Genomic DNA, 20,298 nt, shown 5'->3' on the forward strand with positions numbered 1-20,298 from the left:
ACCCATGCATACACACAACATATAGAGTACAGTTTGAGAACAAGATTTGCAGTCAATTCTCATTGTACAGCTCATTAAGGACGGAGGTCCTATGTGGGGAATAAGTGCGCAGTGACTTCTGTTGTTCTTTAACAATTAACACTCCTATCTATGATGTCAGCGTGATCACCTGAGGCTCTTGCCATGGGCTGCCAAGGCTATGGAAGCCTTTTGTGACCACAGATTCCATTGGTATTTGGACACGGCCATAAGCAAAGTGAGTGTTCTTTCCTCCCTTCAGAGAAGAGTACTTCCTTCTTTGATGACCCTTTCTTTCCACTGAGACGTCAGAGATCCTGCATGTGGTGTTATCCCTTCTTGACTCCCTTCCTTGCCCAGATCAGTTGGAATCCATTGAACTTGGATTTGTAGGATATTGTTTTTCAATAAATCAGAAATTTTCTGTCAACTGTTTGTTGGAAATCAGTATTTTAGATAATATGTTGTAACAACTCAGAGTACTGGTTCTCCCCACTCCAGGACGTGTGATTAGCATTTGCTTGTTTAATTTCTAGTGACTAGCTGGGTTATTTTAGTGAAGTCAGTTTCCCTCTCAGGAAGGATCAATTCTGAGATTGCCCGCAGTCACCTGTGATAACAGTAGTTTTGGCCGGGGGCCCCTTTTCTTCCTTGTACCACACAGTGTTAAACGCCACTAATTGCCAGCTGATTGTAAATTCCTCCAGTCAAATAGTGTCTTATTCGAAACAATTTTCCAGGGTTGTGTTTGATACTTGTTCTACTTCACAGCAGCCTGATTCTTTGGATTTTTCTTCCTTTCTATCTCTACCTCCCTCCTGCCTTTCTCTCTCTCTCTCTCTCTCTCTCTCTCTCTCTCTCAAGATTTATTTATTAATTTGGAAGGCAGACTTAGAGAGAGAGGGAGAGACAGAGATAGAGATCTCCCATCTTCTGGTTCACTTCCCAAATGGTTGCAATTACCTGATCTGGTTTAGGTCAAAACCAGGAGCCAGCAGTCCAGCTCTCTGTTGTGGCCTGGGAAGGCAGTGGAGGATGGCCCAGGTCCTTGGGCCCTGCACCCACACGGGGGACAAGGAGGACGCACCTGGCTCCTGGCTTCAGATCGGCACAGCACACCGGCCACAGCACGCCGGCCGTAGTGGCCACTTGGGGGGTGAACCAACAGAAAAAGGAAGACCATTCTCTGTCTCTCTCTCTCACTGTCTAACTCGATCTGTCAAAACAAACAAATCAACCAACCAGGAGCCAGGAAATCTATCAGGGTGTCCCATGTGGGTGACAGGGGCCAAGCACTCAGACCATCTTCTGCTGTTCCCCCAGGCATATTAACAGGGAGCTGGATTGGAAGTGGAGCACCCAGGACTCAAACCTGTGTTCGTATGGGATGCCAGTGTTGCAGGGAGGTGCCATGAAATTTTGGTTTTCTAAACTTGCAAACTGATTGGCCCACAGTCTAAACTGTCTCGTCATTAGATCCTTTAATTTCCCTTTCACTACAACCACACTGTTCTTGAAAGCACCTTTAGGTTGTTGTTTTGTTTTCTTGTTTTTAATTTTTTTTTTTTTTTAGATTTTTATTTGTTTATTTGACAGGTAGAATTACAGAGAGAGAGAGAGAGAGAGAGAGAGGTCTTCCTTCCGTTGGTTCACTCCCCAAATGGCCGCGGCTGGAGCTACACCGATCCAAAGCCAGGAGCCAGGAGCCTCTTTCCTGGTCTCCCAAGCACTTGGGCCATCCTCCACTGCCCTCCCAGACCACAGCAGAGAGCTGGACTGGAAGAGGAGCAGCCAGAACTAGAACCCGGTGCCCATATGGGATGCCAGCGCCGCAGGCAGAGGATTAACCTAGTGAGCCATGGCGCCGGCCCCTTAATTTATTTATTTGAGAGACAGAGGGAGACAGACAGACATGGGAGAGAGAGCTCCTTTTTGCTTTTTCATTTCCTGTCTGCAAATGCCTGGAGCTGGACTGGATCAAAGCCAGTACTTGAAACATCACTGCTACTTCCCAAGATCTGCATTAGCAAGGAGCTAATTCTCCAATATGGAATATGGGCATCTTAACCCTCATCTTAATTGCAAGACCAAATCCCAACCCTTTAATTTATTATGTACTTATTTATTTTGCCATTAGGTTTGAACTTTTCCGTGCCCTATTGCAAGTGGAATCACAGCCTTTAGAAAGAGACTATAAGCTGTCTGTTTTATCGCCTGTTTCTCCACCCCAGAAAAATCTTTGAGTCAGGGCTATTTAGTGATACAGCATATGGCAATTTAGATTTTGTTTACCAAGTTGAGATAGTATGTGGCAAGCCCTAGCTCTGCCTACCAGGAAGTGGGCTGGAAAAAAAAAAAAAAAACAGATACTGGGGCCAGTGCTGTGGTGCAGCAGGTTAACGCCCTGGCCTGAAGCGCCAGCATCCCTTCTGGGTGCTAGTTCGAGTCCCAGTTGCTCTCCTCCAATCCAGCTCTCTGCTATAGCCTGGGAAAGCAGTAGAAGATGGGCCCCTGCACCCTCATGGGAGACCTGGAAGAAGCTCCTGGCTCCTGGCTTCAGATCGACACAGTGGCCATTTGGGGAGTGAACCAGCAGATGGAAGACCTTTCTCTCTCTCTCTCTTTCTATCTCTCTCTGTAACTCTGACTTTCAAATAAGTAATCTTTAAAAAAATAAAAATACAAAAACAGATGCAGACAAATGAAACAGTTCAAATCAGTGAAATCCAAGATGGCACTTAACCTCAAGGAGACCCACACTCTCATTATGCCCTCACTATAATGTATTAGCATAGTAAAAAGTCACTCTCCCTCATGTCATGACAGTTTCTAAGTGCTGTGATAATATGTGAAAGTTATCATCTATGGAGGGAAAAACTCCCCAATTCTGGGAGGTTGCTGTCCTTTCCCAAAAATGAGATAGTTAAGTTATTCTGCCCAGATAATACCATGCATTTGCTAAACCCCATAAAGGAGGAGTTGAAACAGCACATGGGGGCTCTGTATATAGAGTAACCTGTTTTTCATCACTTTTTTTTTTTTTTTTTTTTTGACAGGCAGAGTGGACAGTGAGAGAGAGAGACAGAGAGAAAGGTCTTCCTTTGCTGTTGGTTCACCCTCCAAGGGCCGCCGCGGCCGGCGCGCTGCGGCCGGCGCACCGCGCTGATCCGATGGCAGGAGCCAGGAGCCAGGTGCTTTTCCTGGTCTCCCATGGGGTGCAGGGCCCAAGCACCTGGGCCATCCTCCCCTGCACTCCCTGGCCACAGCAGAGAGCTGGCCTGGAAGAGGGGCAACCGGGACAGAATCCGGCGCCCCGACCGGGACTAGAACCCGGTGTGCCGGCGCCGCTAGGCGGAGGATTAGCCTAGTGAGCCGCAGCGCCGGCCCATCACTTTCTTTAATAAAACTCTCTTGCTTTACTTTTCTGGCCCCTGACTGATTTTCTCTCTCAGTAAAGCCAAAGATACTCCTGAGGCTATAGTGGCCTACATGGGGTCCCTGGCTGTCTGATACTATATCTTATATCATGAAATCATCTCTTCAACTGAAGGTTTTAAGCCCTGCACTAGACCTAATCAACTCAAAATCTAGGATTAGGATCAAGGCATTTGTTTTGGAACTTCACCATGTGTTTCTAACGTACATGCTTGGTTTAAGAAATCTGTGTCAGAGGGGTGGATGTTGTGGCACAGCAGGTTAAGCTACAGCTGGGATGCCCACATCCCATAACTGAGTGCCTAGGATTGAATCTCACCTCCTTTTCCAATCCAGCTTCCTACTAACGCGTCCAGGAGCAGCAGATGATGGCTCAAAGTACTTGGGTTCCTGCCAGCCACATAAGAGGCTAGATGGATTTCCAGACTCCTGGCATCAGCCTAGCCTAGCCCCAGCTGTTGGAGAGTGAACCAATAGAAGGACAATTGATCTCTCTCTCCCTCCCCTCCCCTGCCTCTCCAATAAATAAACACATTTTAAAAGTGATATTAAAAGAACTCAGTGTCAGAGAAACTCACAAAAGTAGTAATGAAGGTGATGTGCTTGCAGATCTTGTGTGACACAATCTACAGTGCTTCCCCTGAACTGACTTTTTTTTTTTTTTTTTGTGGACAGGCAGAGTGGACAGTGAGAGAGAGAGACAGAGAAAGGTCTTCCTTTGCCGTTGGTTCACCCTCCAATGGCTGCCGTGGCCGGCGCACCACGCTGATCCCAAAGCAGGAGCCAGGTGCTTCTCCTGGTCTCCCATGGGGTGCAGGGCCCAAGTACTTGGGCCATCCTCCACTGTACTCCCTGGCCACAGCAGAGAGCTGGCCTGGAAGAGGGGCAACCGGGACAGAATCCGGCGCCCCGACCGGGACTAGAACCCGGTGTGCCGGCGCCGCAAGGCGGAGGATTAGCCTAGTGAGCAGCGGCGCCGGCCTCAACACATTCTTACAGTGTAGACTTACCAGATCAATCAGCATCTTCACCTCCCCCCACACGCTTTATTTCTTTGAAGCAGACTGTATCTGTAACTTTGGCAGAGGATATTATACTTGTCTCATTTTATGACATCTGTATTAATTTTTTCTCTTGCAGGTGAAAATGAGTTCTTCAGTGAGACGAAAAGGCAAGCCAGGCAAAGGAAGTGGGAAAGGATCCTCTGGAGGCGGACGAGGCGGCAGGGGTCACGCCAGTAAATCTCACGGAGGTGGTGGCGGCGGCAGCCGCGGAGGCGGCGGCAGCGGCAGTCGAAAGGCTTCGAGTAGAATTTGGGACGATGGAGATGATTTTTGTATCTTCAGCGAACCAAGGCGCTCATCCAGGTCACTGTACTCTTTGAATATTCAAACATGAAAAAGTTTCGACCACTAATATTGTGGGCAGCAGGTAGCTGAGGGGAAAAAAATGTCAAATAATTCTGGTCATATCCATTTCTTCAGAATGTTCATGGAAAATGCCTGCTATAAAAAAATTACATATATTACAAAATTTTTGTACCCAATAAGCTTATCTTTTTTTTTTTTTTGACAGGCAGAGTAGACAGTGAGAGAGAGAGACAGAGAGAAAGGTCTTCCTTTTGCTGTTGGTTCACCCTCCAGTGGCTGCCACGGCCGGCGCACTGCGGCCGGCGCACCGCGCTGATCCGATGGCAGGAGCCAGGTACTTCTCCTGGTCTCCCATGGGGTGCAGGGCCCAAGCACTTGGGCCATCCTCCACTGCACTCCCGGGCCACAGCAGAGAGCTGGCCTGGAAGAGGGGCAACCGGGACAGAATCCGGCGCCCCGACCGGGACTAGAACCCGGTGTGCCAGCGCCGCAAGGCGGAGGATTAGCCTAGTGAACCGCGGCGCCGGCCAATAAGCTTATCTTTTAATTCCATTTTTCTATGAACTTTTGAAGTACTCTCATGTATTTAAGTTTATAGAGAGGGAGAAAGAGAATAAGGAAGAGAAGTTAGTATATGTTTACATGCATGCACATACATGTAAGTATGGCAAGTGTGAAACAATTGATGAATCCAGGTAAAAAATTATTTCTGTATATTTAAGATTTTTCAAAAGCAAAGATGGGGGAAATGATGGACTAATTATTTCAGAAGTTCCAACTAAGGTAAAAAAATTAACTCTGTTTTCTCCATTGCTACATGGTTTTGTAAATGTGTAATTTTTATCAGTATGTGGGATTTTATACAAAGAAATTTTCTTCAATTACCCTATTTTGCTGAAAATTGATAGTGGAAAATGCTAAATTAAAAAAGTAGATGTAATGAGTAATGTTAAACTTTAAAACTTACTGGTTTTTTTAAAAGATTTTTTATTTATTTATTTGAGAGGTATAGTTACAGACAGTGAGAGGGAGAGACAGAGAGAAAGGTCTTCCGTCTGGTGTCCACTCCGCAAATGGCCGCAATGGCTGGAACTGTGCCGATCTGAAGCCAGGAGCCAGGTGCTTCCTCCTGGTCTCCCATGCGGGTGCAGGGACCCAAGGACTTGGGCCATCTTCTACTGCTTTCCCAGGCCATAGCAGAGAGCTGGATGGGAAGAGGAGCAACCAGGACTAGAACCAGTGCCCATATGGGATGCTGGCACCACAGGCGGAGGATTAACCTACTGTGCCACAGTGCCAGACCCGAATTTACTGTTTTAAATCTAAATGCCAACGATGAAAGATGTGTAAAATAAATTCAATTTATCTATATCTATATGTAACCATTTAAAGTTATGATGTAAGAGAACATTTAATTTTAGGAATATCACTGCTATTTTAATAAGAAAATAAAGCAAATGAAGTTACATATGCTGTTTAATTTTATTAAAATACATATTCAAGAAATGATATGATTTAGGATGACTTTTCTCCTTTGTTCTTTACCTTTCTGCAGTCAACATGGATTATTTTTATAATCAAGAAGTAGGATAATTTGGGTATTTTTAAAATAGGGCCTAATATTCACAAGTAAGACGGGACTCAGTTGTTTGCAGATTGGGTGCCTAATGTAAGGTGAAACAAATATCCTTTGTGTGTGGCATCTTTCTGAAGCTCTGTAGTAAGGAGGGAGTCCTTAGCTTTGCTTTTTCCAGAGGATTATTGAAGTCGTAAAGCCAGACTTACTGATGACCAGTCTTCTTCCAGCAGTTCTGCTATAATGAAGCATGACTTCAGTAGAAAATAGCTTATAAGCATTCATTGTCATCTTTTGTAAAATACTTGACAGTCCACTTCCGGTTGTGTTTATTGGGGGAATTCTGAGACTGTAAAAGCTCTGATCACAGGTAAGTGTGTAATTTTGCTCTGGTGTCCTTTGCAGACCTAGTGACAATAGCACTAGCAAAGGAGAGCCACGCCCCAAATGGAAGCCCAAAGCCAAAGTCCCTCTGCAGACTCTGCATATGACTTCTGAGAATCAAGAGAAAGTGAAAGCTCTTCTCCGAGACCTGCAAGAACAAGATGCGGATGCTGGATCTGAGTAAATTATTTTATTTCAGTAAATTACTACAGTAAGGAAGACCTATTGGCAGTGTGAATAATTATTCAGACACAGTTTTAGAGTGAGTTTGTTTTGTGATATCCGTGGGCAATAATAACAGCAGTAGTGCCTTTCCTTTTATTTCTTTCCAAGGCAGTGCTAATAGAGATTCAGTGATTGCTTTATTGATAACCTTCCAAATAAAACCTTGTAATGAACAAGTAGAGTTCTGGATGAAAATATTGAGTTGATTAGATGAGGTCTTACATGCTTATGCTTCTCATGATCATCTGCGTCAGAGAAACGGCTGTTATTCTTTAATGTTACTCACCTTTCACCTCCCCCATTTCATTTTGGCTTTTTGCTTTGTGGTTTTCAGTTGGAGAAATTAATTGTTTCCATCCTGTCTGTCAGTCTGTTATCTGTCTCAGATGTAAGAAAGGGGGTTATGCGACAAAGTAAAAAATTAGGGGTAACTTTAAAAAAAATCTTTTATTTATTTGAAAGGTAGAAAAACAGAGAGAGACCTTCCATCCTTTGGCTCACTTCCCAATGGCTGCAATGGCCAAATGTAGGCCAGGTGAAAGCCAGAAGCCAGGAAATCCATCTGGGTCTCCCACATGGGTGGTAGAGGCCCAAGTACTTGAGCCATCTTCCACTGCCTTCCCAGGCCAATAGCAGGAAGCCAGATCAGAAGCTAAGCAGCCGGGACTCCAGTGGCCCTCCAGTAATGGAATATAATGGGATGCCAGCATTGCAAGTGGGGGGCTTAAGCCGCTGCACCACAACACCGGCCCCTAGGGACAGATTTTATGAATAAGAGAAAGAGGATAGCCAAAATTTCTGTGTTTAAAAACAAAGTCTCAGGGGCCGGCACTGTGGCATAGTGGGTAAAGCTGCCACCTGCAGCGGCAGCATCCCATGTGGGTGCCAGTTTGAGTCCTGGCTGCTGTACTTCCAATCTAGCTCTCTGCTCTGGCCTGGGAAAGCAGTAGAAGATGACCCAAGTGCTTGGGCCCCTGCACCCATGTGGGAGACCTGAAAGAAGCTCCTGGTTCCTGGCTTCGGATCAGTGCAGCTCCAGCTGTTGTAGCCATCTGAGAAGTGAACCAGCAGATAGAAGACCTCTCTCTGTCTCTCTCTCTCTGCCTCTGCCTCTCTGTAACTCTGCCTTTCAAATAAATAAATAAATCTTTAAAAAAGAGAGTGGGAACAGACTGTTTTTGGTAGAATGTTAAGTTGCTCCTGACTGTGTAACCTTAGGTAGTTACTAATCCTCTTTAAGTTGTAGTTGATTGTCTAAAATATGGGGATTCCAGTAGTACCTTGTAGGGTTATATGGTATGTGTAATTAAAGCGTGATAAATATTAATTGCCACAATACTAAATTAGTCCTGTAAAAAATTAAATCAGTTACTGAAGAGTTATCATGATTATATATTCTTGGTGCCTTGAATTAAATTCTTAGCCCCTTCCTATATTTTTCTTTGAATTAGGTAGAAACTAATATCTAATGTATGAAAATATTGCCTTTGCTAGAAGAGGCGTTTCTGGGGAGGAGGAAGATGACGAGCCTGATTGCTGTGATGATGAGCGCTACTGGCCAGCTGGACAAGAACCTGCCCTTGTTCCAGACTTTGATCTTTTGGAATGTGCTGGCCCAGCCCCAGGGGCGCCTCATACTGCAGAATTCACAGTCTCTCCATTTGCAGTGCAGAAGCTTTCCAGGTGATTGCTGTCACTGTTGAAGGCAGTTAGGGGAGAATCCAGTGAAAATGATACTTTCTTACAAACCCAGCTGCCCCACATTGTGTGGGTTCCTGCAGTGCCTTCTATGCCTAGTACTTTATCTTGTAAAGATGGGGGGGTTAAAGGATTCGAATTATTAAGGGCATTTTTTCAAAATACAAACCCTGCATAGATGGAGTTGTGATTTCATTTAAACATATTTAAATGAATTTCACTTCAGTGATGTGATAGGGCTTCCTACATGTCATTTTATCATGTTTTGCCCTTGGCAGGTATGGTTTCAGCATCGAACGCTGTCAGGCAGCCCTGAGGATTTGTGATGGAGATGTGGGGGCATCACTAGAGCAGCTACTCACCCAGTGTTTTTCAGAGACATTCGGAGAGAGGATGAAGATCTCGGCGGCAGCTGACCGTATAAGCTTGGATGAGTGTATGGAACAGCGACAGGAAGAGGCGTTTGCACTCAGGTCAATCTGTGGAGATAAATTTGTAGAAAGAATTCAGAACAGAGTCTGGACCGTTGGATTAGAACTGGAATATTTGACAAGTAAATTCTGTAAATCCAAGCAAAAGGAAAGTACCAAAAATGTGCAAGAGACTTCACTTGAAACCTGTAAATTTTACCTCAAAGGAAATTGTAAATTTGGATCCAAATGCAAATTCAAACATGAAGTGCCCCCAAATCAAATGGTTGGAAGAGCAGAAAGAATTGTAGATGATTCTCATCTTAATGAAGATGCATCGTTTTTATATGAACTTGAAATTCGATTTTCTAAAAACCACAAATACCCCTACCAAGCTCCTCTTGTGGCATTTTACTCCACCAATGAGAATCTACCTCTGGCTTGTCGTTTACATATTTCTGAGTTCCTTTATGACAAGGCATTGGCATTTGCAGAAACTTCAGAACCTGTCGTATATTCTTTGATAACCCTTTTAGAGGAAGAATCAGAAATTGTCAAGTTACTAACAAATACTCATCACAAGTATAGTGTCCCTCCTGTGAACTCTCTGCCAGTGCCCTCTGGGACCAGAATAAATAATCCTGCCTATCATAAACCAGTGATCCCAAGTAATTCTTTTGTTTCAAATCAAAGTCCAGAAGGTATGTAAGGCATTGTCTTGTGGAGGAGGGCTATCAGAATGGTAGATTTAAAAGTCAGAGCTTCTGAGGCTGGTCTAGGATCTCCCAGTGGCCCTAAGCAAGTCCGTTTGGTCCCGTTGGTGAAAGGGAATGAGAATCCACTGAGCTATAGGCCTGGCTTTAGGCATTAGGCCTAATTGTATTGTTGTGGTTGCTCCTTAAATTGAAAGTTTGTAGAGATGTATAAATTTATTTTGATTGGATCTGCAGGTTGGAAGGAACTCAAGACACCTCAGAAAAATCTATTTCATTTGATTAATTTGGTTTCACAAGTTTATTTTTTATATCGTGTCTGAGATTACTTTCAAGTGGGTATTTAGAGATAACTTCTCTTTCTATACCACTCCATTACCTTCTGCTTTTAGTATACTAGATCCCTCAAAATTCATTAAAAAGGGGCTATCTTTATAAATCCCTAAATCCTGAGAATAAGAAATGGTTTGTACAAGCTCTGGCAGAGTTAGGTTTCAAGTGCAGATTTTTTTTTAATTTATTTATTTATTTGAAAGGCAGAGTGACAGATACAGACAGATAAAGAGAACTTCCATCTGCTGATTCAACAGCCAGGGCTGGGCCAGGCCGCAGCCAGGATCCAGGAACTCCATCTGGGTTTCCCATGTGTTTGCCAGGGGCCAATTTACTTGGGCTGTCCTCCACTGCTTTTCCAAGTGCATTAGCAGGGAGCTACATTAGCAGGAAGCAGAACAGCTGAGATTCAAACCAGCACGCCAATATGAGATGTGGCATCTGAAGCAGTAGCTTAACCTACTGTACCACAGCACCCATACTGCTGTGCAGATTCACCACAAGTAAACCCCCCTTTTCTTGCCACCTTTCTTTCAGGAAAACAAAAGGTTTTATTTCATGATAGTTCCTAGATAAACATCAATAATTAGAGAGCAATGAAAATGCACTGAGGTGTAGAAGCTGGACAGTTGGCTTGGTTCACTTACTAGGCACCTGACTCATTCCAAATGTCAGCTCCTAGCTTACGGGATTCCAGTGTATTTCTTGAGAAATAACAACTTATGTATTCTGGACTTTAAAAAGTAAAAAAACCAGCCATATGGAGATGTAATTTATATACTATAAAATTCACCCTTTTTTTTTTTAAAAGAAAAGTTTTATTCATTGATTGATTTGAAAGGCAAAGTGAGAAAGAGAGAGAGAGAGAAATCTTCCATCTGCTGATTTACTCGTCAAATGGCCTCAGTGACTGGGACTGGGCCAAAACCAGAAGCTTGCAACTCTATCCAAGTCTACATGTGTGGCATGGGCTCAGGTACTTGGGCACTTTAACAGGGAGCTAGATCAAGGAAGTGGAGCAGCCATGACTTGAACTGACAGTCTAATATGAAATATTGGTGTTGCAGGCTGTGCCACAGCTCTGGCCCCAGATTTCACCCTTTTAAAGTGTACAATTCAAGGGGCCAGCACTGTAGCATGGCAGGTAAAGTCACTGCCTGCAATGCCAGCATCCCACATGGGTGCTGGTTTGAGTCCCGGCTGTTCCACTTCTGATCCAGTTCTCTCCTATGGCCTGGGAAAGCAGCAGCAGATGGCCCAAGTCCTTGGGCCCCTGCACCCATGTGAGAAACCTGAAAGAAGCTCCTGGCTTCTGGCTTCAGATCAGCTCAGCTCCAGGCCATATGGGGCCATCTGAGGCATGAACAAATGGATGGAAGACTCACTCTCTCACTCGCTCTCGCTCTCCTTCTCTCCCTCTCTTTGTAACTCTAACTCTCAAATAATTATTTTTTTTTTTATTATTTTTTGAGAGGTAGAGTGGACAGTGAGAGAGACAGAGAAAGGTCTTCCTTTGCCGTTGGTTCACCCTCCAATGGCCGCCGCAGCCGGTGCACTGCGGCCGGCGCATCACGCTGATCCGATGGCAGGAGCCAGGTGCTTCTCCTGGTCTCCCATGCGGGTGCAGGGCCCAAGCACTTGGGCCATCCTCCACTGTACTCCCGGGCCACAGCAGAGAGCTGGCCTGGAAGAGGGGCAACCGGGACAGAATCCGGTGCCCCAACCGGGATTAGAACCCGGTGTGCCGGTGCCGCAAGGCAGAGAATTAGCCTATTGAGCTGCGGCGCCAGCCTCAAATAATAATTTTAAAAAAAGCAAATCAGGGTAGGCATTTGACATAAAGGTTAAGACACCATTTAAGATGGCTGCATCCTATGTCTATCTCTGCCTCTACCTCTGTAACTCTGCCTTTCAAATAAATAAGTAAATCTTTTAAAAAAAGGAAAACCTTTAAAGTATACAATTCAATTGCTTTTAGTGTTTTTTACAGAGTTGTACAACCATGACCACCATCAAATTCCAGAACATTATCATCACCCCAAGAAAAGAGCAGGCTGCTCATTTCCCCCTTCCCCTAGCCCCTGACAACCACTAATCTGTAATCTATCTGTGGATTCGCCTGTTCTGGACATTTCATAGAAATGAAGTCACACAGTATGTGGCTTTTTGAGACTGGCTTCTTTTACTCAGCATCATGTTTTCAAGATTCAGTCATGTCATAGCATGTACGAGTACCTCCTTTTTATTGCTGAATAATATTCTGTTATATGGACATGCCACCTTTTATTTATCAGTTGATCATTTCATAGACATTTGGGTTGGTCTGTGTCATGGTATTTTTGGGCTCTTGCAAAACATTCCCCTTTATTCCCTTCAAGTTGAAAAAGAATCAGAACCCGAGGAAGAAGCAGATGAAGATGAAAGTCCTGCACCAGTTATGGTGGAGAAGGAGAGCTATGTAAACCTTAAGAAAAAGATTTCCAAAAGATATGACTGGCAGGCAAAATCAGTATATGCTGAAAATGGTAAAATCTGCAAGCAGTTCCAAATAAAACAGGTATGGAAAGCTGAGAGAAGGACCAGCCTTGCCTCCCGAATGCATAAAAGATTACGAATGAGAAAGCTTTGACTACCCTTCCTAGTATCTTTTTTGGTTCTCTTTCACCCTAAGTGGTCAGAGCTTCTACATGCCATAGCAAAGTAGGGTTGCATGTGCTAGATGGTTCTAGAAAATCCCACAACTGGTAAATATCAGTTAAACACATATATACCAAATATTGTCAAAATCATATGCCTTTGGTACCCTGATAAATAATCTGATATGTGAAAGCCCTATGAAAATTTTGTTTTGCATTGGAAAAATTAGTATATATAAGGAGCAAGAGTGACTCTCACCCCTTTTCAAAGGCTCATAAGATTAATATTATGCCCAAGATCATACAGCTAACAAGTGACAACAGAGTTGTTCAGATCTAGTTCTGTTTCCAAAGTCCTTATTTTCACCCTATTCACATGAAGATTTTTTGAGAGAATCTGTATGTGAACTATGAAGCACAGTTGGATTTAGGGCAAAGGTGAGTTGTGTAATCAGTTTGAGGGTTGCATTAAATGCTACCTTAGGGCCCTTCTAGTTTTAGTTTGTGATTCTGATTTTGACACAATATAACCATCATATATATAGTGCAGTACCCATAAAACATCAAAATGTATATGAAATCACACCATGAATGAAATGATGGTAGAAACAAAAAACTTTATAGTCAGTTTGATCAGTCTGATAAAATTATATGGCAGAAATGGCATCTTAGTATAAAATTCTTATATTACTCAAAAGTACATAGTTTTAGCATACAATACAATGTTTGTTGCATTAGCAATTAGAAATAAGACTGATTTTACATAGTTGTATAACCAAAAAGAACCCTTTAGTGGGTATTCTTACCGGCTTTGAACCCCTTTGTTCCCACTTTTTAGCTATGTTACCTTGAGCACTTTGATTTAGGAAAAAAATCTGGTATTGCATAAAGTTATGCTGTCCACTGTGGTAGCCCCTGCCCTCCTTTGGGTCTTTAAATTATAATGAATTAGTTAAAATGAAAAATTCAGTTCCTCACTAGCACTGTGCGTGTTTTAAAGGGTCAGTGGCCACATGTGGCCAGGGGTTGCTACATTAGATAGTGCAGGTATGGAACATTTCCATCAACATGGAAATTTCTATTGGCACTGCTGGCATGGACACTTGTTTGGAACAGTTGAGTAGACTTGTATGAGAGGTGTATTGCACTTATAACATCTTCTAGCTTATTCAGATATAGGAATACTATGTAGATTCTATAGCATACTCTGGCGGATTCTCTGAGCAGCCTTCTGACCAAAGTCGTCTACATCCAATTCCAATAAATGTCTGCAGTCTCATCTCTAAACAACTTGCTAAAGAACAGAAAGAGTGGGTCTAACTATTGGGTTCCGGATTCAAATCTTTATGAAAGGTGACTAAAAATAACTCAACTAATGCCTTATCTTTGCTTTTATTAGGCATCCAGACAGTTCCAGTCAATTCTGCAAGAAAGACAATCACTCCCTGCGTGGGAAGAAAGAGAAAACATTCTTAAACTGTTGAGCAGGCACCAAGTGGTTGTCATAAGTGGTATGACTGGGTGAGAATGTAATTTGTTCATAATGCAGCTTTTTTTTTTTTCCAGTTTTATTGATTTGTTTGAAAGGCACAGTGACAGAGAGAGCTAGCTAACTTCCATCTGCTGGTTTACTCTCCACATACCACAACAGACAGGACTGAGCCAGGCTGAAACCAGGAACCCAGAACCCTATCCAGGTCTCCCACGTGGGAGGCAGGAACCCACGTACTTGGGCAATCATCCTCTGCCTTCCCAAGAACGTTAGCAGGAAGCTGGATTGGAAGCCAAGTGACTGGTGCTTGAACCGACACTGATATAGGATGTGGGCAACCCAAGCTATGACTTAACTCACTGGGTCACAATGCCTGGCTCCATGATGCAGCTTTCCTTTAAATATACCATAAATACCCTGGTTACCCTAACCAGTTCTTTTTAAAAAAAGCAAGAGCTGGTGTTATTTTTACTTTTTCTTGCCAAATTAAGTAATATCTCTCAGAGGTGATTATTGCAACTTCTGTAGCCAGTAGAACCACATTACAAAAAAAAAAAAAAAAAAAAAACTCAGAAATGTTTACCTCTGCATTGAGACAGTTTATTTATTTATTTATTATTTTTTGAGAGGTAGAGTTACAGATAGTGAGAGGGAGAGACCGAGAGAAAGATCTTCCATCTGCTGGTTCATTCCCCAAATGGCCGCAACAGCCAGAGCTGTGCCAGTCCGAAGCCAGGAGCCAGGAGCTTCTTCCTGGTCTCCCACATGAGCACAGGGGCTCAAGGGTTTAGTCCATCCACTACTGCTTTCCCAGGCCATAGCAGAGAGCTGGATCAGAAGAGGAGCAGCCGGGACTTGAACCAGTGCCCATATGGGATGCCACCACAGGTGGAGGATTAACCTGCTGCACCACACCGCTGGCCCCAATTTTTTTTTTTTAAGACTTATTTATTTGATGGCCGGAGCCGCAGCTCAATAGGCTAATCCTCCACCTAGTGGCGCCGGCACACCGGGTTCTAGTCCCGGTCGGGGCACTGGATTCTGTCTTGGTTGCCCCTCTTCCAGACCAGCTCTCTGCTGTGGCCCGGGAGTGCAGTGGAGGATGGCCCAAGTGCTTGGGCCCTGCACCCCATGGGAGACCAGGAGAAGCACCTGGCTCCTGCCTTCGAATCAGCGCGGTGTGCCGGCCGCAGTGCACCAGCCGTGGCAGCAATGGAGGGTGAATCAACAGCAAAAGGAAGACCTTTCTCTCTCTCTCTCTCACTATCCACTCTACCTGTCCAAAAAAAAAAAAAAAAAAAAAAAAAAAAAAAGACTTATTTATTTGAAAGGCAGAATTAGAGTGTTCTTACATCTGTTGATTCATTCCCCAGATGGCTGCAATAGCCTACTGCACCCCAACAGTGGCCCCATCTTGAGACAGTTTTAAGGCCAAAAGTTCAACTGAAGACTTAACAAGGCCCATTTTTAAATTTAGAGAACAGCTCTAGAACATTTAGCTTAAAAGTGTTTCATTTTCTGGATTTATTCTGATTTCCATAAAGCTTTTATTTTTTCTTTTAAGAACAATTTAAGGTACATTATTTTTCCTGTTTCATACTCTCCATATGCAAACCTATTAGCAAGGGAAAGTTGCAGGCTTAACTTAGTGCTTTACTCAAGTACACTAGAGAGAGAGAGAGGGGGAGAGAGAGAGAGAGAGGTCTTCCATCCACTAGTTCACTTCCTAAATGGCCTCAGTGGCCAGAGCTGAACCAAGCCAAAGCCAGGAGCCTGGAACTCCGTCTGGTATCTCACCTGGGTGGCAGGGGCCCAAGCACTCAGGCCATCCTTCCACTGCTTTCCCAGGACATTAGCAGGGAACTGGGTTGGAAATGGAACAGCTGGGACTTGAACTGGCACTCATATGGGACGCTGGTGTTGCAGGCAGCAGCTTATCCTGCTGTGCCAGGACACTGGCCCCTATAGTAGTAATCTTATATCTTCTAGTTTTGTATCTGTATGTGTGTTTGTGTGTGTGTGTGTGTGTGTGTGTGTGTGGAAAATGGAATTAAAATATTGGTTTTGGTGCAAAAAATTTTGAAATCCGTGCATATGAGGAGTCTTTGAGAATGAATACTATGAAACAACTGCATGGATCTCAAATTTTTTTGTACCAAAATGTAGTTTCTGATCATTTTAACCTCAGTCTACTTCTCACCAAATCAAATTAATAATCCTCCTTTTCTTTGTGATTCATATGTAGAGTTTACATTCTTAGAGGCATTTACAGACCTTCATCTGGTATCTGTTCAATAGTTCCAATTTTGTAAATGAGAGTAGAGTATGATTGGATTGCCCTGTTAATCTGAGTGCAAATTCCTCAAATTTGTCTGTTCTAGGTAGTAAACCAGTAAATAGTTTCAGAAAAATGATAAAACTTTATTCTAATTAGCTTTATCACTTTCCTCATTGCATATGATTGATTCTTTAGTTAACTAGCTCTTGACTTGGGACTTAACTTGTTTTGACCTACAGATGTGGGAAAACCACACAGATTCCCCAGTTTATTCTGGATGATTCTCTGAATGGGCCACCTGAGAAAGTGGCAAACATCATCTGTACCCAGCCCCGACGAATCTCTGCCATCTCTGTTGCTGAACGTGTTGCTAAAGAAAGAGCAGAGAGGGTGGGTCTGACGGTGGGATACCAGATTCGGTTAGAAAGTGTCAAGGTTTGTATTCTCTGCTTATTCGTTGGTCATAGAAATTTACAGTTTTCATATGCAAAGAGTTTTGGAGTCTGGAGATTAATGGTCAATTTAGGATATATACTTTTAGACTACTTTAAATTGATGATCGACTTCAGTAGGGCTGAAGTTCTTTTAGAAATATTTTGACATAAGAATTCTCATTTAGTTGTACTAAATTTCCTCTAGAAAGACTTTTTATTGTTTAGTGACAGAAGTGAAATAGTAAATGCAGTTTTGCTCTTTTAAAATTTATTATTTTACTTGAAAGACAGACATACAAACACACACACACAAACACAGAAGGGGGTGGGGGGAGAGAAAGAGAGAGAGATCTTCCATCCACTTATTCACTCTGTTATGCATACCCACAACAGCTAGGCTGGGCCAGGCTGAATCCAGAAACTGGGAACTCAGAGTCTCTCACATGGGTGTCAGGGACCCAATTACCTGCTACCTCTTAAGGTATGCATCAACAGAAAGCTGGACTCAGACATTAACCTGAGGCTTGAACCCAGGCATTCTAATATAGGATGCAAGTTTCCCAAGTGGTGTTTTAATTGTTAAACTAAACACTTGTCCCCTGTTTTGCTCTTGAACCTGGGATTTAATCTATCTAAGGAGCAAATTCAAATTTTATTTCATCATCACTGGGGTTTTTTTTTGTTTGTTTATTTGTTTTATTTTGTAATAATTTTTGAGAGCCTTCTATGAGAATATTAAGCTTAAATTTTTGATGTAAAGTAGAAAAGCTTTTATTGTCTCCACCTACAAGTTGTACATTTAATATTGTTTTATAGTAAATGAAGCTGCTATTGTCCTCAATATTCTTAATCTTTATCCATTCCGAATTTCAGTAAATTTATTTTCAAAAACTTCCTAAATGCTTTATGTTTCCCCTTTAAGTCCTCAGCCACCAGGCTGCTCTACTGCACCACAGGAGTACTGCTAAGAAGACTTGAAGGAGATACAGCTTTACAAGGAGTCACCCATATCATTGTTGATGAAGTTCACGAGAGGACAGAAGAAAGGTAAAAAAATGGTCCCAGTGAACACTCACAGACATAAAATGAAGACATGGCTGAAAAAATTGTGTTCTGCTTTCAGTTGCATTTCCTAGACTCCTAATGGTAATTTGCCATAAGGAAGGCCCAAGTTAGAGAAAAGGAACAGCTTACCTGATCTGTAGCCCTACAAATGCTAGGAGAGCACGTGTTCGTCACTAGAGAAGTCATCCTAATAAATTAGAAGGGAAGTTTCACACCCTCCTGGGAACCATGCTGAGTAGGACACTGTGTTTAATAGGAATAACAGGTGTAATACATGCTGTAGGTGATGGCCAGTCTATATGTGCTTCCTTTATTCAGTCATTCAGTCCTGACCTTCATTTGTATGTTCAATGAGCCAATATTAAATGCCCTGGAGATATAATGGTGAACAAGTATGTATGGTTCCCTGTCATCTCTTACAGTCTGGTAGGAAAAGGAAATAATTAACAAGGAGACAAACAATTAAATGAACAATTGCAAATTGGAATAGATACTAGGAAGGAATGAACAGGATGCTGTGTTTGAGAAAGATCCATATGATGGCCAGAGAGCAGATCTCTGAAGAGATGATATTTAAATTGAAAATGCAAGTCTGAGAAGTAATTGCATGTGACAGTGGGAGGCAAGTATAGCACAAGCAAAGACTGCATAGTGGGAAGGGACTTTGTGAGTCCAGAAGGTGAAGAGAGGCCGGTGCAGCTGGTACATGAATGAGCAGTTGAGTGGCAGAGGGAAGAGTAGCAGGAGCCACATCTCAGGGCCCTGTACACCGAGGATAATAAGGCGTTTGTATTTTAAGAATTAGAATTTTAGAGGGTTGAAGCATATGTTAGTCCATTTTCTGTGCTGTAACAAAATACCTGAAGCTGGCACCATTGTGGGAGACCAGGATAGAGTTCCTGGCTCCTGGCTTTGCCCTGGCCCATCCCTGGCTGTTGCAAGCAAATGGAAGGCCCAGTGATCTCTCTTTTTCCCCACTCCCACCTCCCAGTCTCTGCCTTTCAAATAAAATGAAAATTTTAAAAATAATTTTAAAGATTTTATTTATTTATTTGAGAGGTAGAGTTAACAGAGAGAGGGAGGGAGAGACAGAGAGAAAGGTCTTCCATCCGCTGGTTCACTCCCCAAATGGCCACAACAGCGGGAGCTGAGCCCTTCCGGAGACAGGAGCCAGGAGCTTCTTATGGGTCTCCCTCGAAGGTGCAGGGGCCTGAGCTCTTGGGCCATCTTCTACTGATTTCCCAGGCCATAAGCTAGAGCTAGATTGAAAGTGGAGCAGCTGGGACTCCAACTGGCACCCATATAGGATGCCAGCACTACAGTCAGGGGCTTAACCTACTATGACACAGTATTGGCCCCCAAAAATAATTTTTTAAGATTGACTTATTTATTTAAAAGACAGAGTTTCAGAGAGAGAAAGAGTTTCTCCACCTGCTAGTTCACTCCCCAAATGGCCAAATGACTGGGGTTGGGTCAGACTGAAGCCAGGAGCCTAGAACTCCATCCTGGTCTCCCATGTGAGTGCAAGGGCCCAGGGATTTGGGCCCTCTTCCACTGCTTTCCCAGGTGTGTTAGCAGGGAGCTGAATAGGAAATGACTGGCGCCACGGCTCAGTAGGCTAATCCTCCGCCTTGCGGTGCCGGCACACTGGGTTCTAGTCCCGGTTGGGGCACCAGATTCTGTCCCGGTTGCCCCTCTTCCAGGCCAGCTCTCTGCTGTGGCCAGGGAGTGCAGTGGAGGATGGCCCAAGTGCTTGGGCCCTGTACCCCATTGGAGACCAGGGGAAGCACCTGGCTCCTGCCTTCAGATCAGCACGGTGCGCTGGCCGCAGCACGCCAGCCGCAGCGGCCATTGGAGGGTGAACCAATGGCAAAGGAAGACCTTTCTCTCTGTCTCTCTCTCTCTCTCACTGTCCACTCTGCCTGTTAAAAAAAAAAAAAAAAAAAAGAAATGAAGCAGCCAGTACTTGAACCAGAGTCCATATGGGATACCAGTGTTGCAGGTGATGGCCTAATCTGTGCCTTGGTGCTGACCTCTAAATAAATAACTTTTAGAAAATCTTAAATAAGGTAGCCCAGGAAGGCCTCACTGAGAAGAAATTTGAGCAAAGACTTGAAGGATGTGAGGAAGCTCCCTGGGTGAATGGCTGGGAAAAGCCCATTCCAGGCAGATTAGTAGCATGCAGGAAGGACCTGAGGCTTGTACCTCATGGACAGCAAGAAGAACAGTGT

At 43.6% G+C, this 20,298-nt stretch overlaps 1 protein-coding gene across 7 annotated transcripts in view; it reads left to right on the forward strand.

The window, feature by feature from the left end:
* Positions 1-20,298, forward strand: part of DHX57 (DExH-box helicase 57) — a 75,446-nt gene that overhangs the window by 17,135 nt on the left and 38,013 nt on the right. For 4 of the 7 annotated variants that reach the window (XM_070069213.1, XM_070069214.1, XM_070069218.1 and 1 more), the window contains exons 2-9: positions 4,594-4,820; positions 6,805-6,963; positions 8,503-8,691; positions 8,985-9,817; positions 12,541-12,719; positions 14,198-14,319; positions 16,808-17,003; positions 17,925-18,049. In XM_070069213.1, the coding sequence (XP_069925314.1) occupies positions 4,600-4,820; positions 6,805-6,963; positions 8,503-8,691; positions 8,985-9,817; positions 12,541-12,719; positions 14,198-14,319; positions 16,808-17,003; positions 17,925-18,049 (2,024 nt within the window). In that variant the 5' untranslated portion in view covers positions 4,594-4,599. Of the gene's footprint in view, positions 1-4,593; positions 4,821-6,804; positions 7,046-8,502; positions 8,692-8,984; positions 9,818-12,540; positions 12,720-14,197; positions 14,320-16,807; positions 17,004-17,924; positions 18,050-20,298 lie in introns of those variants that run through there. The other 3 variants (XM_070069217.1, XM_070069215.1, XM_070069216.1) reach the window with 3 other exon arrangements.

Source organism: Oryctolagus cuniculus, chromosome 2 (assembly GCF_964237555.1).
Source record: "Oryctolagus cuniculus chromosome 2, mOryCun1.1, whole genome shotgun sequence".
NCBI classification, from domain to species: domain Eukaryota; kingdom Metazoa; phylum Chordata; class Mammalia; order Lagomorpha; family Leporidae; genus Oryctolagus; species Oryctolagus cuniculus.